This window comes from Lutjanus erythropterus, chromosome 2 (genome assembly GCF_056507025.1).
Source record: "Lutjanus erythropterus isolate fLutEry1 chromosome 2, fLutEry1.hap2, whole genome shotgun sequence".
In the NCBI taxonomy this organism is placed as follows: Eukaryota; Metazoa; Chordata; class Actinopteri; order Lutjaniformes; family Lutjanidae; genus Lutjanus; species Lutjanus erythropterus.
The window spans coordinates 8340843-8358417 of record NC_139318.1 but is presented as its reverse complement, the minus strand read 5'-3'; the positions used below and the strand labels follow the sequence as shown (position 1 = coordinate 8358417).

At 39.7% G+C, this 17575-nt stretch overlaps 1 protein-coding gene across 3 annotated transcripts; it reads left to right on the top strand.

The window, feature by feature from the left end:
• On the top strand, window positions 1–17341 carry bin2b (bridging integrator 2b). Of its 3 annotated transcripts, XM_084727339.1 has the most exons (13): window positions 9–102; window positions 256–478; window positions 3406–3486; window positions 5444–5498; window positions 5929–6023; window positions 8200–8295; window positions 8438–8545; window positions 8640–8725; window positions 10402–10477; window positions 10625–10707; window positions 10880–11669; window positions 14387–14479; window positions 16833–17341. In XM_084727339.1, the coding sequence occupies exons 2-13, from the start codon at window positions 386–388 to the stop codon at window positions 16944–16946; spliced, it is 1770 nt and encodes a 589-aa protein (XP_084583465.1). In that variant the 5' UTR covers window positions 9–102; window positions 256–385; the 3' UTR covers window positions 16947–17341. The 3 variants fall into 3 exon arrangements, with proteins under 3 accessions (XP_084583474.1, XP_084583455.1, XP_084583465.1); XM_084727348.1 differs by having other exon boundaries at window positions 1–478; window positions 16836–17341; XM_084727329.1 differs by having other exon boundaries at window positions 2–478.
• Window positions 17342–17575: the final 234 nt, after the last annotated feature.

The window sequence follows — 17575 nt, the reverse complement described above, 5'->3', positions numbered from 1 at the left end:
CTTTTAGCTGATAGCGGAGGGGAGCGGAGCGCTGTGTTGCAACACTATTCATCCACAGAAACACTTTAGTCATTCCTCTAACAAGCCTGAACAAGAGAGCAGGTACAAGCCGGTGGTGATGATGTAAAGGACTGAACTCTCAGCTGGGTTTAACACCGCCTGTGTGTGTGTGTGTGTGTGTGTGTGTGTGTGTGTGTGTGTGTGTGTGTGTGCGCGCGCGCGCGTGTACCTCCCTGCGTCTTGACACTTACACAGTTGCTCCACCTCCGCCGCCTTGAATTGAATTGCTCGCAGCAGTGAAGCAGTTTGTCAGGAAGAAGAAGAGGCAACAGCAACAGCAGACGTGAAGCGGATCATTTTTGCTTGTTGAGGAGAAAAACTGAAGATGGCTGAAAACAAGATGGGTCCAAACCTCCAGGCTGGAGCTGGATTCCTCGCCAAACGGGTCCAGAAGTCTTTGAATCGAGCTCAGGAGAAGGTGAGACAGGGAAACCAACTTTGGAAACTTACATTGGGACTATTTAACGTCAAAACCGCGCACTAGAAACGCTGTCATCAGTTTGGTGAGCCAGGAGTCAGACTTATTCAAGATGATTCTGTCATCCAGAAATAATTAACAGACTTTTCGTAAGAATTATTAAAAATGTTCCTTTTAGAAACAGAATGTTTGAAGGGGTGTAGCCTCTATCGATTAGCTGAAGGACAATAAACTCCTTAAGATGATTAGTTTAATGTTATTTACCTCAGTAGAAACTGGCAAATTGGATAATTTATAAGAATAGCTGTATCATTTGTGAAATACTGGTACTTTCCCTACCTCCAGTTCTGTTATCTAGCTCTGCACCAAACTGTAACTCATACTGAAATCCACCCAGGTTAAAATCAGGTCAAGCCTATTTGCTGAACCTCATCAAAACAAAGCGATTCTCACCAACAAGAGAAAAGGAACATGTCTCTACAGTATTAGACTATAAACTACATCATCCAATCCTTGTCTTTTCTGTGTGTTATAACTCTCTTTTTGAATGAGTTGGGCTGATGTATTAATAAACCAATAGCATGGACTTTCCCAGTCTGAGCATCACGCTGTTGTTCAGTGCTGTACAGCTGTGTGCGGACACAAAAGCTGCCACTTCCTGACTGTGCACTTCCTCTCGCTTTCTCACTTTGTGGTTGATTTTGCTGCTCCACCTCAGAACAGCAGCTACACAAGTTTGCATGTACTCTGAAGCTGCAAGAGGCCTATTCTGGGGATTCAGGGATTTTTTATAGTAGGAAATGGGAGGATAGACATGATAATGAGAGCCTTTGTTGCAGATTTAAAGTTAAAGGTCATTCAGTGTGGCAGCTGCAAGCAGTGGACTGTGAAGGACGCTGTAATAGTTAGCCATGTGTGCCTTGTTTCGGGTAAGGCATAGGTGTGTGGTACTATATAAAGAGCATTAGTCTCTAATATGTAATAGTGGAAGACCTCTAAATCATCTGAGCAGATACATTGGTATCTGTGTTTATGGTGACCAATAAATAACAACAAATTGTTGCACAGGATTAGGAAAGATATGTCTGAAGTAATTCAGAAACTGCGTCATTATTACATACAGTAGTTTGCTCACAAGAACACGGACAAGATTATGTTTTTCAACTGGAGCAACAAAATTTCTTATCAGACAACATTTACCCCAACACATATCATATCTGCAGGAAGCTGATATGAGGTAATATTCCATCCTGGCCAACTAAAGAGTACTCCACCCACTCAATGTCGCACTTCTAGAACACCGTCGAACTGATGATGGCCAGTTTATGATCAAAATCAGTGCAGCGTAACCAAAAATACATTACAGACAAACATCACATTACCACACGGGAGCCTTTCCTCTTCCCTGTCAAAACCTGGAATCCACGTTACCTACAATGCAATTTAATGGCCAGCAGTTCAGTCAGATATTCGGGTGTGTTACGCCATCACAGCCTCACAGCAGTTTGTGACATTGCAACGAAATGTATTTAGTAGATTTGTGTGTATGGATATGAATATTTAATTTTTTTCCCTCATGACAGTTAGCAGGACTTTCACACCAATGTATTATCCGCTATTGTTTGCGTTCTGCTATCAAGTTAGCAACAGTCTCTCATAGCCAGACCTCTCTCCATAGCGCTCAGTGCTGGAGAAAAGTCTGGCTCCATGCACATGCATTCTGTAAAATAGGGGGGGGGGGACACCCTGTTTTGTTTGCATTTCTTTAAACCAATCACAAACGTCTTGGGCGGTGCTACGCCCAGGATGCAGCAACAGTGCTGCTGCAAAATAATGTTGAGGCGGAGTAGGGATGCAATCTCTGGCATTAAGATGACTACAATCACTTTAGGTTTGTACTATTAGCATCCCAAGTGCTAATTTGCCGTTTTCAGCGTGTGGGTTGCAACTAAGAGATTGTTCTTGTTTCCCGGGGACTTTGAAAACATAGATAGTGGACACCACATCGCTTGAAGCAAGCAACCAATGGCAGGACTTAAACCCACAATGTGCATCCAGCGAGTCAGACTAAGTTATAATAGATAAGCACTGTCTGGTTCCACTTTCAAAATAAAGGCCTTGGGTAAGTTTCGGCATACTTGGTTAGAAAAAGATTGTGCTTTGGATTACACACAGGAACCAGACTCTGTTTATCACATTTTGTGACTACACAAACTGTTGTGATACTGGCTGGTTATGCTAGTAGCAGTTAATGTAGCTTCAAACTTCCCGCCTCGCTGCAGAGGTCTAGTAAGCTCACTTCTGTTGGGGTTGGGCCAATGATTGATGGCTCACCCACTGAACCCTCTACCATCCTAATATTGTGATTTGACAGCCTTCTGTATTTGAGGTAGTGTGTCCCCTCTGAGTTGCCGTAGAGTTGTTGCCTAAGTTCTGTTCTTGACATGTGGGAGAGAAAAAAAAAGAATCTGTTGCTGCTGTTCATTGCACTATTGCACTTTCTTATTAAACGCAACTAAATTGGTGACATGTGGTACCAAGGTGAAGACCCTTTTCAACCCAGCAACGATATCATCGTCCATCGCAGTCGTACATCGCCCAGTCTTTACTTCTGTTTAACTCCACGTCCCCAGATGTTTTTTTTTGTCATTTTCAAACATGTAGTTGTCACACTTAACCGTTGCTGACTCAAATGACATCTCTCGAGGACATTTAGCAGTTTTCACACAACTCCCTCTGACAGAAAAGGCTTCATACAACTTTGTCCATTTACGCAGTAGTAGGCCTTTACTCCTCCACACCTGTAAAACACTTTGATGTATAATATTGGTGCAGTTCCCCTTTAACTAGTTTAGCTCTATATTTAAGTCTAGAAACTTTTTGTCTACCTAATGTTGAAACTGACTCTGAGTATTGTTTTCTTTCAGGTCCTCCAAAAACTGGGCAAAACCATGGAGACCAAGGATGAACAGTTTGAGCTGTGCTTCCAGAGTCTCAACAAACAACAGGTAAACCTAAAAAGGTCGCCCTACACACGGGAGTCCTCTGCTATTCACTGCAAGACCCAAAGTGAAGCCCTGTCAAGTAGTTAAACAGCTCATTTTTAACCTCCTTACCAAAAATCTCCAGTTAGATAGAGCACTGCTGAGTCTACAGAAAAGAGCAGTCTTTTGTTTTTACTGTTGAGATGCCAGCCCACAAGTTCAGACAATCATCTTGGCCTTGAAAACAGGAAATACTTGAAACAAGATGCAGCCCTTTCGTATTTTCTTATCCATTCTGCATAAATACTATGTGCAGTGTCTTCTCTACATACATAAGCACAAACATTACCCTTGATACTAGAAGAACTGAGATAGTGTATGCTCATATTCAAGAAACTGCCCACTTAAGGGTTAACACATCCTTGTGAACAAATACTGTGGTCCTTTTACAAATGAATGTTTCAATTTAAAACCAATGAAATATACCCTCACCCAGTCACAGGTGTTTTGTTGCTACAGCATTACTTTGTCTGATAAGATCATTAGCTTGTGTTCTCATGTACGCAAACTTAAGCTAGATATTGCTTTATAATGGAATTTACTGAATTAGTATGCTGACTCATGCCTACTTTCTACTGATGCTACTGTTGCACTATGTTTTATCATTCACCATTCTCCCATATTGCACTTGTTTCCACAATTGCTGCTGTAAGACACAAAATACAGACTGGGTTGCACTTGCAAATTTAATTTGTGTGCTGTTCGGACCTAATAAGGAAAAAACAATAATACATTGTTAGCTAATAACAAAGTTAACACAACATTACATTGTTTGCTTGCAACCAAAAAACAAACAAACAAAATGTTACTTTTTTGCAATCTAATGAAAGAGTTAGCTAGCTAATTGAAAAGTCAACAAATCATTGGATTGTTTGCTAGCTAACTAGAATGGTAACAAAACATTGTGTTGTTTACTAGCTAGCTAAAAAGGTAACAATACATTACATTGTTTGCTAGCTAGCTAAAAAGTTTTCAAAACATTACATGGTTTGCTTGCTAGCTTAAATGGTTAACAGAATGTTACATTGTTTACGAACTGACTAAAAAGGTTTAGTTTTAGCCTAACCTCATTCATGTCATTCATTCATGTCATTTCTCCTCCTCTGAGATAATTTGTTGGCTGAATTAATGGAGCAATATGGCCAAACAATAAAAGATTTTTTTAAAAAACAGACAACACAGTAAGGAAAAAGACACTGCCTTACAGCAACTGACAGACTGGTTTAAGAGATCAACTGGGGTGAAAGAAAGAACAGAGTTTGTCTGTTCACTTTGTTTGAGGAACTTGATTATTTTGGCTCAGTCCATCTCAAAAAGACACTTATTATTCATTAAACCTCCTCAAGTGAAAGTTTAAAGTTAATACTGGATCACAGTTTAAATTGGAGTTTAAAGTTTTGGTGCAACAGAATCAGATTTAATCTTGGTTTAGAGTAAAGACTAAACGAAGTTTAAAGAGTTGTGTAAATTTAATCCTCTTAATTTTAAGCTAGTTTTAAAGTTTGTTGTTTCACTTTAAATTATGTTGCACCAATTTAATTGCGTATGAAAATTAATCCTTGTTGTTGCAACCAAGCTTATTTTCTCTAAGCTCATTCAGTGTTTAATGCAACAACTACAGTACAAATTGGAGGGAAAATAACAATGAGTAACAGGAAGGAAACCTACAGGCTGACAAGACATGCTGCTTTCACTTCACCACTACCACATCAAATGTTGTGATTGTTATTGAATTTAAACTCGACATTGTGGTGAGACGATCAGGTGTTATATATGCGGCCTGGAAGTTTGTACATAAAAAGCTGGACTGTAAACAGAAGCACACCGATTTCATCATTTGAGGTTGTTTGAGGAAATGATGAAGCATATAAAGATGCTGTTCCTTAATATAACTTGTTTGTTTTTCTGCTTCTGCACTCAGATCGACGGAAACAGGTTGTTTAAAGATGTCAAAGCTTACCACACAGCAGTGAAAGGTAGGTTTTGAAGGCATATAGAGACCCACAACACAGAGCTGGTGAATAATGGGGAAGTGACTTTCCTCTATTCTCGGACCCTGTGTCGACTTTTGCAATTCTGTCTGCGTTGCCATGTTTTACAAGAACAAATAAAAATCCTGCAGCAAAAACAGCAGACGCAGCATTGCATATGTGATTCATGTGCAAGAAACCGTTGTGTTTCTGGTGTTGTCAGCTATTGCTCCTGCATTGTGAGCTCCAGTCAGGAAACCAGTGTTGTTCTGACCTTCTCGGTGTGGGTGTAGCAACACCGCCACAAACCCAAAAAACAATACCACCACAATGCAATGCGCTGCTGATGCTGTATGATAAGTTGATCCTTAAGGAGTCATGATTATATTTTAAGATGTTTTTTTGTCCTCCTACAATATCCTGTTCTTTTCCACAGCCGTGCATGAGACGTCCAAGAGGCTGTCCCAGACGTTGCGAGACATCTACGAATCAGACTGGAATGGCGTGGATGATCTCGGCGTCATTACAGAGGTGTGATCACGATGTGTTTTTGTGAACTGTTGCTTGAACGGTAGTCTGAGAGCTGATCATATGATAAAGTCAGTTTCATTTCAGTAGGTTGGACTTATTTGCTGGAAAATTGTTTCCATCTAGAGTGTTTAAAGAGGCTTTGATCTAAGTTGGTATGAAAATATATGCAACGGTCTCCATTTTGCCTGCAGGCATGTACGTACAGTACAAGTTGAAGGTCCATTGTGTAAGATTTAGGCCACCATGTTGAAAACTTTATTCCCAGGTTTTGCAGCCACTGCAGGTTCTCCTACACGCTTGGAAGCGCTCAGTGTAGACTGCATTACCTGATCATCATAGCAATGGCAGGTGAAATTGCTGTGACATCGTAAGTGTGTCAGATACACTGGAACAATGGAGGATATAATTTCCTTTTGAGATCCCTTCGTTATCAACCAAACAGAGGAATGTCTGTGCTTTAGTAATTGATCATGGTGTGGTTTTTGCAGGCTGACGTTTTTTAAAGAGAAACTGTATTGAGTCAATTAAAAAATTTCAGATACAATTTGCATTTAGTGTGCAAGATGTCAGTGTTTCTCTGACCAGTCAGTGGTCTGCAGTGTTTCTATTTCACCATTTACAACTCCAGTTCCAAAAAAAGTTGAGACCACATTTCAGATTGTTTTTGGAAATCATGGACGTTGTGTCCTCCAGGCTAAAGAGGAACAGGAGCATCCAGATTGTTACCAGCGCTAACTTCACAAGCCAGTATCTGATCTGATGCTGTGGGGGTGTGTTAGTGCCTATGGTTTGATGAAACATCTGTGAAGGCCCCTTTAATGCTGAAAGGCAACATTGGAGCAACACATGCTGATATCCAGACAGCGTCTTTTTCAGGGACATGCTTATTTCAGCAACACAATGTCAAGACACATTCTGCACATTTTCTAACAGCGTGGCTTTGTAGCAAAAGAGTTCAGGTACTAGACTGGCCTGCCTGCAGTCCAGACCTGTCTCCGATTGAAAGTGTATAATGCATTATGAGATCCTGGACCGCTGAGCACCTGAAGTCTTATATTAAGCAAGACTGAAAGAATTTCACTTTCAAATCTTCAACAATTAGTGTCCTCAGTTCCTAAACACTTAACTGAGTGTTGTTCAAAGAAAAGCTGTATCACCGTGGTGAACATGACTGTGTCCAACCTTTTTTGGAACATGTTGCAAACATCAAATCCAGAATGTGTGTTTATTTACAAAAAACAATAAAGTTAATCAGTTTGAATGTTAAATATCTTGTCATTGTACTGTTGCAGCTGAATATAGGTTGAAAAGTTTTTGCAAATCATTGCATTCTGGAACTGGTATTATAGTAGTGGCTCAGCTCACTTGGAACCTTGACTGAGGCTTGGATACCAAAAAATATACTGTGTACTATTCACATCTTTAGACAATGAGAAACTGAAAAAGAGAGCGAGTACAGTCAAGTTGAGCCCTGCGGTCCCATGCAGTGGAAATTGTTATTTTAATATTGTTCATATAAAAATATAGATGCAGTTTTAAGTTAAAAAGTGACTATATACTGGAGACAATGTTGATGTTTATCTTATTTACATACAGCCAATCAAATCTTGCATAAAGCAGTAATACCATGCAGACACTGAGCCAGACAGTGGCCTGCTACACACACAAGCCACAGGCTTAACAACCACATTAGCTTTCCTGTTAAAGGCTCCTTTTAATTTGACATACATTACCATGATTTAACATTAGCTTGTTAAAAGCTAACATTCATCAGAGTGAAGTTTAACTAAAAAAAATAAGCTGTTTAACTGCGACACATTTAAGTGTACCTGCAAATGTTACTTGGATCAAATGCTTCTTCTTAGATACTCTTGAACACCACTAATGACAGGCTGTCTGCTCATGACGTGTAGGCTACAGCTTAAGGTTGTTTGCTTTCCATCACACCAGCATTGATTAAATGTAGATGTCAAGATATTCATTTAAGTTAAAAGGAGGATCACAACCCTCACAGTCGGTTGCTGCACAGTTAAAAGCTTTTCACATTGTGCAACAGTGTTTAAATCCTTCTTTGCTGGAATCATGTTTGTGGTTTGGTTGAAGTTTGTCTGGTATTTAGACTGACTCAGACTTAGAGTTACAGTTTAACTAATGTGGTTCCCACTGTGTCTTTTAGAGTGAAGACTTGCTGTGGAACGACTATGAAGAGAAATTAAGTGACCAGATAGTCCGCACCATGGAGAACTATACCAGCCAGTTCCCTGAGGTCAAGGTAACCTGATGCTATTTGTACTGGAATCAGTTCCTGCTAACCTGCATACACCAGTGTGAATTTGATGACTCAGTGGGATATCATCCATCCTCTTACTCCTGGACACAGTGTTTACCTGAAGAAACTCTGCTCTGTGTTTCAGGAACGAGTAGCTAAACGTGGTCGCAAGCTGGTGGACTACGATTCAGCACGACACCACCTAGAAGCGCTGCAGAGTGCCAAGAAAAAGGATGAAGCCAAAATAGCAAAGGTAGCGTTAGTAATAGAGCACGCAAAAACACAGAAGTGATGAAGGTGGTTTCAATTGTAGTGGTTTAAAAAATGTTCAAATCCTCTTTTAACAGGCAGAGGAAGAGTTCAACAAAGCCCAGAGTGTCTTTGAAGAAATAAATACCGAGCTGAGGGAGGAGCTGCCTGTTCTCTATCAGAGGTATGCTTGAGTGTTCACAGCAGCAAATCAACAGACCTAGATAACAGTGGAATCTCAAAAGTACAAACAAGATGTACTGGGTTTATGTAAGAAGCGTGTGCAGATGTGTGAAAAAGCAATTTAAGTTGCTCTGAGTATGTTGATTCTCACTTGGCATCCCATCATGTCTCAAAATACATCTCAGAAGAGCATTTGTGGTCAGGTCCATCACACTTCACCGCCTTATATTCAAGCAAACACATAGCTACATGAATTTGCTTTGCAGACCAAATGCATTGTTGTAAGATATAACTTGATGTATAACATTAGCCAAATTTAAAAGAAGGGACAGATAATTAAGAATTTGTCATAGACAGCGTTTTACAAAGTTTCTCTTGACTCAACAATTCATAAATTTGGGCTATTTTTCAAGAAAGTCTGGGGACTTTATTCACAGGTGACCAAAAACTAACCTATATTGGTTACTGCTTACTGTATTTGTAAAATTTAACCTGTTTCAGTTAAAACACCCTCTGGAAATGTATGTTTAAATACCTAGCTGTGAAATGTCGGCAGGTAAGATGCACTTTAGACTGGAGTAGCCACTGAAACGCGACGAACTGCTGCAATCTTTTGAATGAGGAGAGAAACAACTTAAAGTGCTGCGTTTAATGCATTGATTGTACAAGAAGGCACAAATGATAAAGTCTTTGCTGTAGCCTTTTCAGTGCCCTGCTCTATAAGAAAATAAACACGTAGTTACATCATTTCAGTTTGCAAAGATCAATGTGTTGCTGTTATTAACCTACTGCCAAACAGTAGTAGCCAATGTGCTGCGACAAATAGACACCATATATTTTACATTAAAAAGAAATAACCTGACGTCCAACCTGTGTCGATTTTATAAGAGGGAGCAGATATTTAGAATTTGTCATATACAGCACTCCACAAAGTTTATTAAGTCTCTCCTCACTACACATTTCTCAAAATTGCATAATTTTGTTAAGAGAATCTGGGGATGTTGCAGTAACTAGTTATCTTGGCAAGTAAAAGAGCCTAAACATGTCATTTGCATTACAGTGAGCCAAATGAAAATGAGACAGTGTGTTTTGTGTGTACTTACAGGATGACAGTTGTGGCCCGGGACACATTGTGTAAACACTGCTGAAAGAATGTGGTCAGATTCAGCCTCAACCACCTCTGAAAGTGGTCTGAGCGATCAAATTTCAGTGTGTCCTCAAAACGTCTTGGGTGCATTCACATCCTCACTTAGAGCGGTCCACACGTGATCAGATCACATGTTTAATACCAGGTGTAAACAGGCTTAAGGGTACCTGACTGGACATTGTGGTGCCACCATCTTATCCACACCACAAGACCACTTAACTTGTCTTAATCAGTGTCTGTGGTGCTGAAAGACACAAGTCTGTCTGCGCAAAGTAACTCAGCCTGTGCCTGATGAATCTGACCAAAGGGGACATATGAACACCGGACCTTTAATGTTATTCATTGTTTTTCATGATTCATGATTTTTAGATGTGCATTCTAGTCCTATAACATTTAAAGATGGAATAAATGCAAACAGAAATTTTCCAGTATGTGCACAGGACACCGTAACTGAAGTCGACTTAATTCCTTCAACTAGTGTCATGTGGATGAAGTGAAAGACAAACTGAGATCTGTCTCTGTCTCTGTAGCCGGATAGGTTGCTACGTGACGGTGTTCCAAAACATATCGAACCTGAGAGACGTCTTCTACAAGGAAATGAGCGTGGTAAGATATGACACTGATACCTTGATTTCCTCCTACTTGTAATGTGAAGTATTAAATCTGTAGAAATACTTGTACAACTGCATATTTAAGGTATAGAGTTTGTGTTGCAAGTTAGCCTGTGTGCTTATGTTGCACTTTGTGTTGAAGCTGAACCGTGAGCTGTACAATGTGATGAAGAAACTGGAGACTCAACACTCTGGAAAAGCTTTTATCATCAAGGGTCTCAACAGGTGAGGAACTTTTGTCAGGTTTCCTCGTCAGTGCTTCCCAACAAGAATGTCTTGTGTAAATAACACACATTCCTAATACTGTCTATCTGCCTTGTCAATATCCTGGACAAAAACTAGTTCTTTTCTGGCTTCAAGGACAAAAATAAAGAGACTGTACTTTTTCTTCAAATAGCACAACGACCAAGTCAAAGAAGAGAAAGTCCCTGGTTATTTCCAACCCCATCCCATGCAATACAGCTTTCCCAGCTGACCACGTCTCCATCCATTCTTCCACCGAGAATGGAAAAGACGCCGTCCCCTCGTCCCCTGCCCAGCTATCGCAAAGCATCTCTGAAGAATCCAGCCTGCCAGAGGAGAGCGGCGTCTCATCCAAAGACGTCAACTTGTCAGACTCCGATCTCAGTTCCAGCGGCACCAACACGCCTAAGAGGCAGTCGGTGTGCGACAATAAGAGCAGCGACGGGAGCATGGGGAGTCAGAATCCAGAGGTGGAGGCGGAGGCAGCGGCGGAGGCAGAGGCTGAGGCGGAACTTGCAGGGAACCAGTCGGATGACTCTGGGGTTGGAGAAAAGTCAGAGGCTGCGAGTCAGGAGGTGTCCAACCCCTCGGATTCTGCGGACAGCGACGCCCCACAGAGTCCAGAGCAGGAGAGCGTCAGTGATCCACCATCAGAGGAGGCCAAGCCCAAACCTCCGCCTGTTCCTGCCCCTCGTGTCTCCTTCCGCTCCACTGATAAACGCCCCCTCTTAACTGCTCAAGAGCAGGAGGAGACAGAGGACACACCAACCAGCCAAGAGACAGAGGACACACCAGCCAGCCAAGAGACAGAGGACACACCAACCAGCCAAGAGACAGAGGACGCACCAACAAGCCAAGAGACAGAGGACGCACCAACCAGCCAAGAGACAGCTGAATCAGGAGAGGACTCCTGTTCCCTAAATCCACCAGGCTTCCTTTACAAGGTACATTCAACTATGATTTAAGGGAGACGTAAAGGGAAAACTTTAAATGTAGTCAGTAAAACCAATTGATTCTTCAGTGTGTGTTACAGTGACCAAGAAAGTTGAGTTCTCCTGCTGCAACATCCTGCTTCCAGTGATGTCATAGTGATGTAATTGCTGTTAAGGAAGAACTACAGGTTATCTGAGCTGGGATTTCTAGTTGTGGTCTCTTGGTAGCCAGGGAGCGCGCTAGATGAGTATTAGCAGACACTACATTTCAGCCAACAAAGTAATAGCTATAGGCTAGTGTACTGATACACACACCCACATGGGCATCAGAAAGCTTGTGCACTGGATCCTGGAACATGTAGGCCCTGCAGGGCCCCCACAACACTAACTGGACATCCACATGATAAAGTGGAGAATTTTATTTTTAAACATTTTGGTGTATAAATTAATTTGCTTTTTTTCTGAGGGTGAGCTGGGAAGATCAATATATGAACAGCTTTGAAAAAAAGGGATCAAAATTGATGCAGGAGAACCAGAGATATGCAACCCAACCACAGAGTGTTTGATCAGAGATTCAGGTATGTTAAGCTAGTTTTGGCTAATGTTAGCTCAAGATGTTAGCCATTAGATTTTTAAAAATCTCAGCTCCAAACCAATGCTAACTAACATGGCATCACTTAATTCAATTTTGCTCCCTTTAGAGCCACAGAGTTTAGTCAACTTTTTTCCCATATGTAGTTGTGCTCGCCAAGATGTGTAAACACAATTTGACATGTACAATGGATGGAGTTTCTCTTTAAGCCTGTACGATAGATTAGCATACAGACTAGATGCAGAGAAAACAGCCTGGCTAAAGTTAAAAAAAATAGGTGTAATTTCTAAAGCTCACTAATGAACATATCATATCTCATTTCTTTAATCCATACACAAACAGAAATGTAAAACTGACAAAGAGATGCAGTGTTTTTTTGTTTCCTGCTTCCAGTTTTTTTTTGTATGCTAAGCTAGGCTCAACGTGTTCCAACTCCAGCTTTGTATTTTGACAACTTGAGATTGATAGTGACTTTATCCTCTCACTGTCTCAAAGGAAGTAAATGAGGATATTTCCCAAAATGTTTTAACAGTCCTTCAAAGCAGGAATATGTAACAGTCACCTCAAGAGACTAGATAATGGTAAATGCTAAAACCCAGTGTAGTAGTAGCATAAATAGAAAGGAGTCTGTCAACTGATTCAGAAATATCTAGCTAAAGTTTCTCAGCTAACATCAGCCACCACAGCTGAGGCTTCAGCTGGAAAACCCCTGAATGTGTTCAGTTGACCAAGAGTGTGTTTTATTATTAATGAGTTCAACTTCCCATTTCTCAGATGAAACATGTTCCTAATTTACGTAGTCTCGCTTTAAGACTGAATGAAAAACAGACTACTTAGAGGCTTTTGAAATCTACTGTATATAATTTCTAGTTTATTCATATTAAGTTAAGCATAGTTTAAAGAGCAATAAAACATTACAACACAGTAGGAAACTTGAACTTACATGTGTTAAGATATATTTATTTGACCACCAAAGAATTCAGTTTTACTTCAGATAGTGTGGCAGGGTGAAAAATCCTCTGTAGTGGCATTTAAAACACACACAGGACTTTTCATACACAGTATCCATAGCAATAGTGTTATAAAAGGAGTGTTAGTATTTTGTAGTATTTTTGTCTACCTGCCCACACACTGCAGATGGAAAGTATTTGGTAGCTAGTACCAATCATATATACTTAATGTATGAAATTAATGTTATTTATACATCATCCCTGACAAATTTACTAAAAATAAATACAATAAAAATACCGAATGTGACAAACTACATCAAAATCATCATATTACAAGTGCATGACACAAATCCTCAAATATGTATCAGACTTTTAGAATGGATTTTAAGCTAAAGTTGGCTCATTGTAATCAAATTGAATCATGACTCAATCATACGCATCATCCAGTAATATCTGTACTTTCTTTATGGTCAGATTATCATTGGAAACAGTGTTTTCTTTGTTGCATGAACTGTTTTTTAGCACACGGTGGACAATTCTTCAACTTCAAGTTAATTTAAAGGACTGGTTCACCCAAATAACAGGAGCATTTAATTTAGCTCTAGTGGTATCTAGCTGTGTAGATAGCTGTGGTTTCATTTGTTAAGCTCCTAAATTTCTGCCTCCTCTCCAGTACAAAGGAGGTGGATAAGAATTTGTTTGTGGTTGCATCTGTGAGTGCCACAAAGGAAATATGTTTACTTCCGATCTTAAAGATCTGCAAACTGGGAAAAGGTTATTTATTTTTTTTAGAGCAGCGACTATTTATCAGTTATTAATCAATTATTTAATTATGTACCAACTACTTTGATAATCAGATAATCAGTTTGAGTAATTTTTAAAGAGGAAAAAGTCAAAATTCTCTGGTTCCAGCTTTTTAAATGTGAATCTTTTCTCTTTTTTTAAACTCCTTTATGACAATAAATCTAATATCTTTGAGTTGTGGACAAAACAAGACATTTGTGGACTTTGGGAAACACAGGTCAACATTTTTCACCATTTTCTGACATTTTATAGACCAAACAGCTAATTTATTAATTGAGAAGTTAACTGATGGAAAATAAATTCTAGTTGCAGCCCTACAAGTTTTTTTTTTTAAGTTAATTGACATCAGTGTAAATTGTGATGCGGTGTGTGTTTTCCACCAGGGGGTGGCGTTGGAGAGCCACGCAGCGACTGAAGACGGCCTGCTGCAGTTTGATGAGGGAGACGTCATCCTGGTGCTCGCTGACACTCAAGAGGTTAGTGTGTTAGTGTGTGTGTGTGTGTGTGTGTTTGTGTTCTTGTAGCTCATTACTGTGGCACTTCGAGATAGAAAATTACACATTTCCTTTAACATTTGCAACTTTTTTTTTTGCACTGCGGACTTTTTTCTGACTCTGATTATGTTATTTAAACCAGTATACTGTGGGTGTTAATTTTCAGTTTGAGCCGTGTGTGCGTCCCCCTGCTGATGTATTTTTCATCACCTGCCTGCACTGTTTTTCTTGAGTGATGAGTAAGCAGCCAAACAGATGTCACCCCAAGACATTTCCACTGCAGATAAAATAGAGTCTGACAGCAGGAAATGTTTCAAATGTCAATATTCAAATATCTCTACTGCAGATCAGAAACCATATTCACAAAACATCCTAAGGCTTAGTTTGTGGTCTGAGAGTTCACAAAGTATTTTAGTGTTTAAAGTAGCTCTAAGTCTGAGAGAAATAAGAGTCAGCACAGAGGGCTCCTAACTGTTCTCTGTCAGTCTAATACTGCCTCGTCTCATCACTGCTTTGGGAAAATGAAAAATAATTCATTTGTAAAGCATATTTTGATGGTGGTTGATTAATAAGGATCTAATCTCACCAACAAGTCCAGTCAAATCCAGTATCACCAAAGATGTTTTCTACTACTTTTTTGACACTGGAAAAATGCTGTTGGCAGCGTCGGTGCACATGGAACATCTCAGCTGTCTGTGAGAATTAGTCATCAAACCAAAAATATGCTCTTCAGTTTCATATTTGCTTTATAGCGCAGATTGTCGATCAGCTGTCGCGATCGATGATTTTATCAGTTACTGGTTTGACCCTTGACAGCAGATTTCTACAAGCAGCGAGCGCAAGAACAAAGTGATTGAAACACACAGGAATATATGCAGCCAGGAACAAAGACAAACATACATAAAGCTTGAGATGAGAAAGACGTACATGGAAACAAAGAAGTACTTATAAGATGTCAAGGTTGGTGAGAAAACAGATGAGATGGAAGCAGCTTGTCAGACCTGAGTCGAGGTCGGACAGAGAGGCGATGTTCAGGGTTCAGTGTGTGATGAGACTGGAATGTAACACAACAGGAACAGGAAAATGTAGAATATGAACTGAATGTAGAATTATACCATCAAATGAAAAATTAAAAGCTGAAAACAAGTCAATATTTAACTTTATATATACATAACTTTATATATTTACATATATGAATTCTATTTTAATTTTATTAATTTAAATAAATTATTTGATATAAGAAGTTCATCAAAAAAATTATTATAGTTGAATACCACGAGACTGGATCTTCAGAATAAAAATAGCAGTGATGACGGTAATGAGCTCACTTCTGCAGTAGAATTGTTGAGGTTGTTGTGGCCTAAAATGGCTGATTTCACAGCAGCTTTTCTAAAACTAAAAAAGTGATGCATTGTGATGTTTTTAGTTTTTTTTTTTTTTTTTTCTAAAGATTATTTTTTTGGGCTTTTTGCCTTTATTCAGATAGGACAGCTGAGCTACAGGGGCACCCCAGGTTGTTTTTGAAATTGTAGCTGCAAGTGTAATTTTTCTGTATAAGTCATTAAAAGTCTAAGGCAAGTTGTTCCGGTGTGCTTAAAGTAACCTTACCAACACGGCTCAGGAATACAAAAAATCTGAACAAAATCTGCTTCATTTGTAAATGAAGAAGTACATTTGGGGGGTATTCCACCAAGAAGTAAACTCTTTTTGAAGCTCATACTCGATTGCAAGCACAAAATTAGAGTATTATTATTATTATTATTATATTAAATAAAGTATACCTGATGAAGGTCCTCCAGACCGAAATGTTGGATATTTAATAAATCAACAGAAAGCGAGACAGTGTGTGGGAGTCTTTTCTGATTTTCTTCAAGTTGAATCTTCCTCACCTGTCATACATTCAGGTGTGCAGAGACCTTTTTTTAATATTTTTAATAAGCACAAAATGATGAAATATGAACGTGCACAGAGCATTAATAAATGTTAATAACAATGACAAACCCTTTTCAGTGCCTGTGATAAAAAAAAAAGTAACATAATAACTGGTAAAATACTTAAAACACTGAGTCAGTTGCCACTGCAACATTGCAGTCTCCTGGAGGGACTGATATAGTACTTTTCAAGAGGCAACTCTTAGCTGGAACATGAGGGGAGCCCCTCTCCCAGTGGTGTGAGAAGACACTGTGAATACAGCTGTAGATTTTTTTTGTCAGTCCCCTAAAAAACAGGAAATCACACCAAAAGCCACTTCTAACAATCAGGCACAAAGTATGTGATCAGAGGGTGGATATGTTTCCTTGATATGTTACATGTGTTTACTGTCTGTGTCTCGCAGCAGGACGGCCTGCTGAGGGGGATCAGGGAGGAGAGCTGGAAGCAGCACGGGGATGTAGAAAATCACTCTGGGATCTTCTCGGAAAAACTCATCCAGCCCGTCCAGGCAGAGTGAGGCAATAGTCACTCCTGAGTCTGCAATACTCTCCTCTTCCATCGAGCAGTTTGTGACTCACACACACACACACAAACACACGTTCACACACCCACACGCAGAGGGAGTGAACCCACATGTTTTTGGGTGCAGAGGCTGTACAAACAGATGACGTGACAAACAGACAAACACGTGGTCGCTCACATGCTACGGTGTCGCAACTTGTGGAACAAAAGTGAACATTTAGAACATTTTGTGAGAGATGTTTGGAATGTTAAATGTTACAGTATTTTTACTCTTTTTGTACCTTCAATGTCTTTTTATGTGAAACACTGTGAAACCAAAAATCTTTTTATACTGATGCTATTGTGATCTTGTGTAAAAATTCCTAATAAAGTTGTAAATAAAAGATAAAAGGTTCCGTATCATGCCGTTTATTCAGGGGGTGTGGAGGTTTTGATCTAAAAGAAGCAGATGGAATTTAGTAAATTTGATATGCATTTTGTAATAAAAGGAAATTGTTGCTGCAAGACTGCAGATAAACAGCCTGAGCTCGAGAGAGGATTACTATGATTCACCTGAATGGAATGTGAAAATATTGTCAAGACCTGGAATCTGAGACACATTGACTGATTGAATGTGACGAGTTT

Coding starts and splice junctions, on each gene's coding strand:
- bin2b (XM_084727329.1), top strand. CDS start 386: ATGGCTGAAAACAAGATGGGTCCAAACCTCCAGGCTGGAGCTGGATTC. Junction 6,024..8,199: donor ATCTCGGCGTCATTACAGAG/GTGTGATCACGA, acceptor TGTGTCTTTTAG/AGTGAAGACTTGCTGTGGAA. Junction 14,480..16,832: donor TGCTCGCTGACACTCAAGAG/GTTAGTGTGTTA, acceptor TGTGTCTCGCAG/CAGGACGGCCTGCTGAGGGG.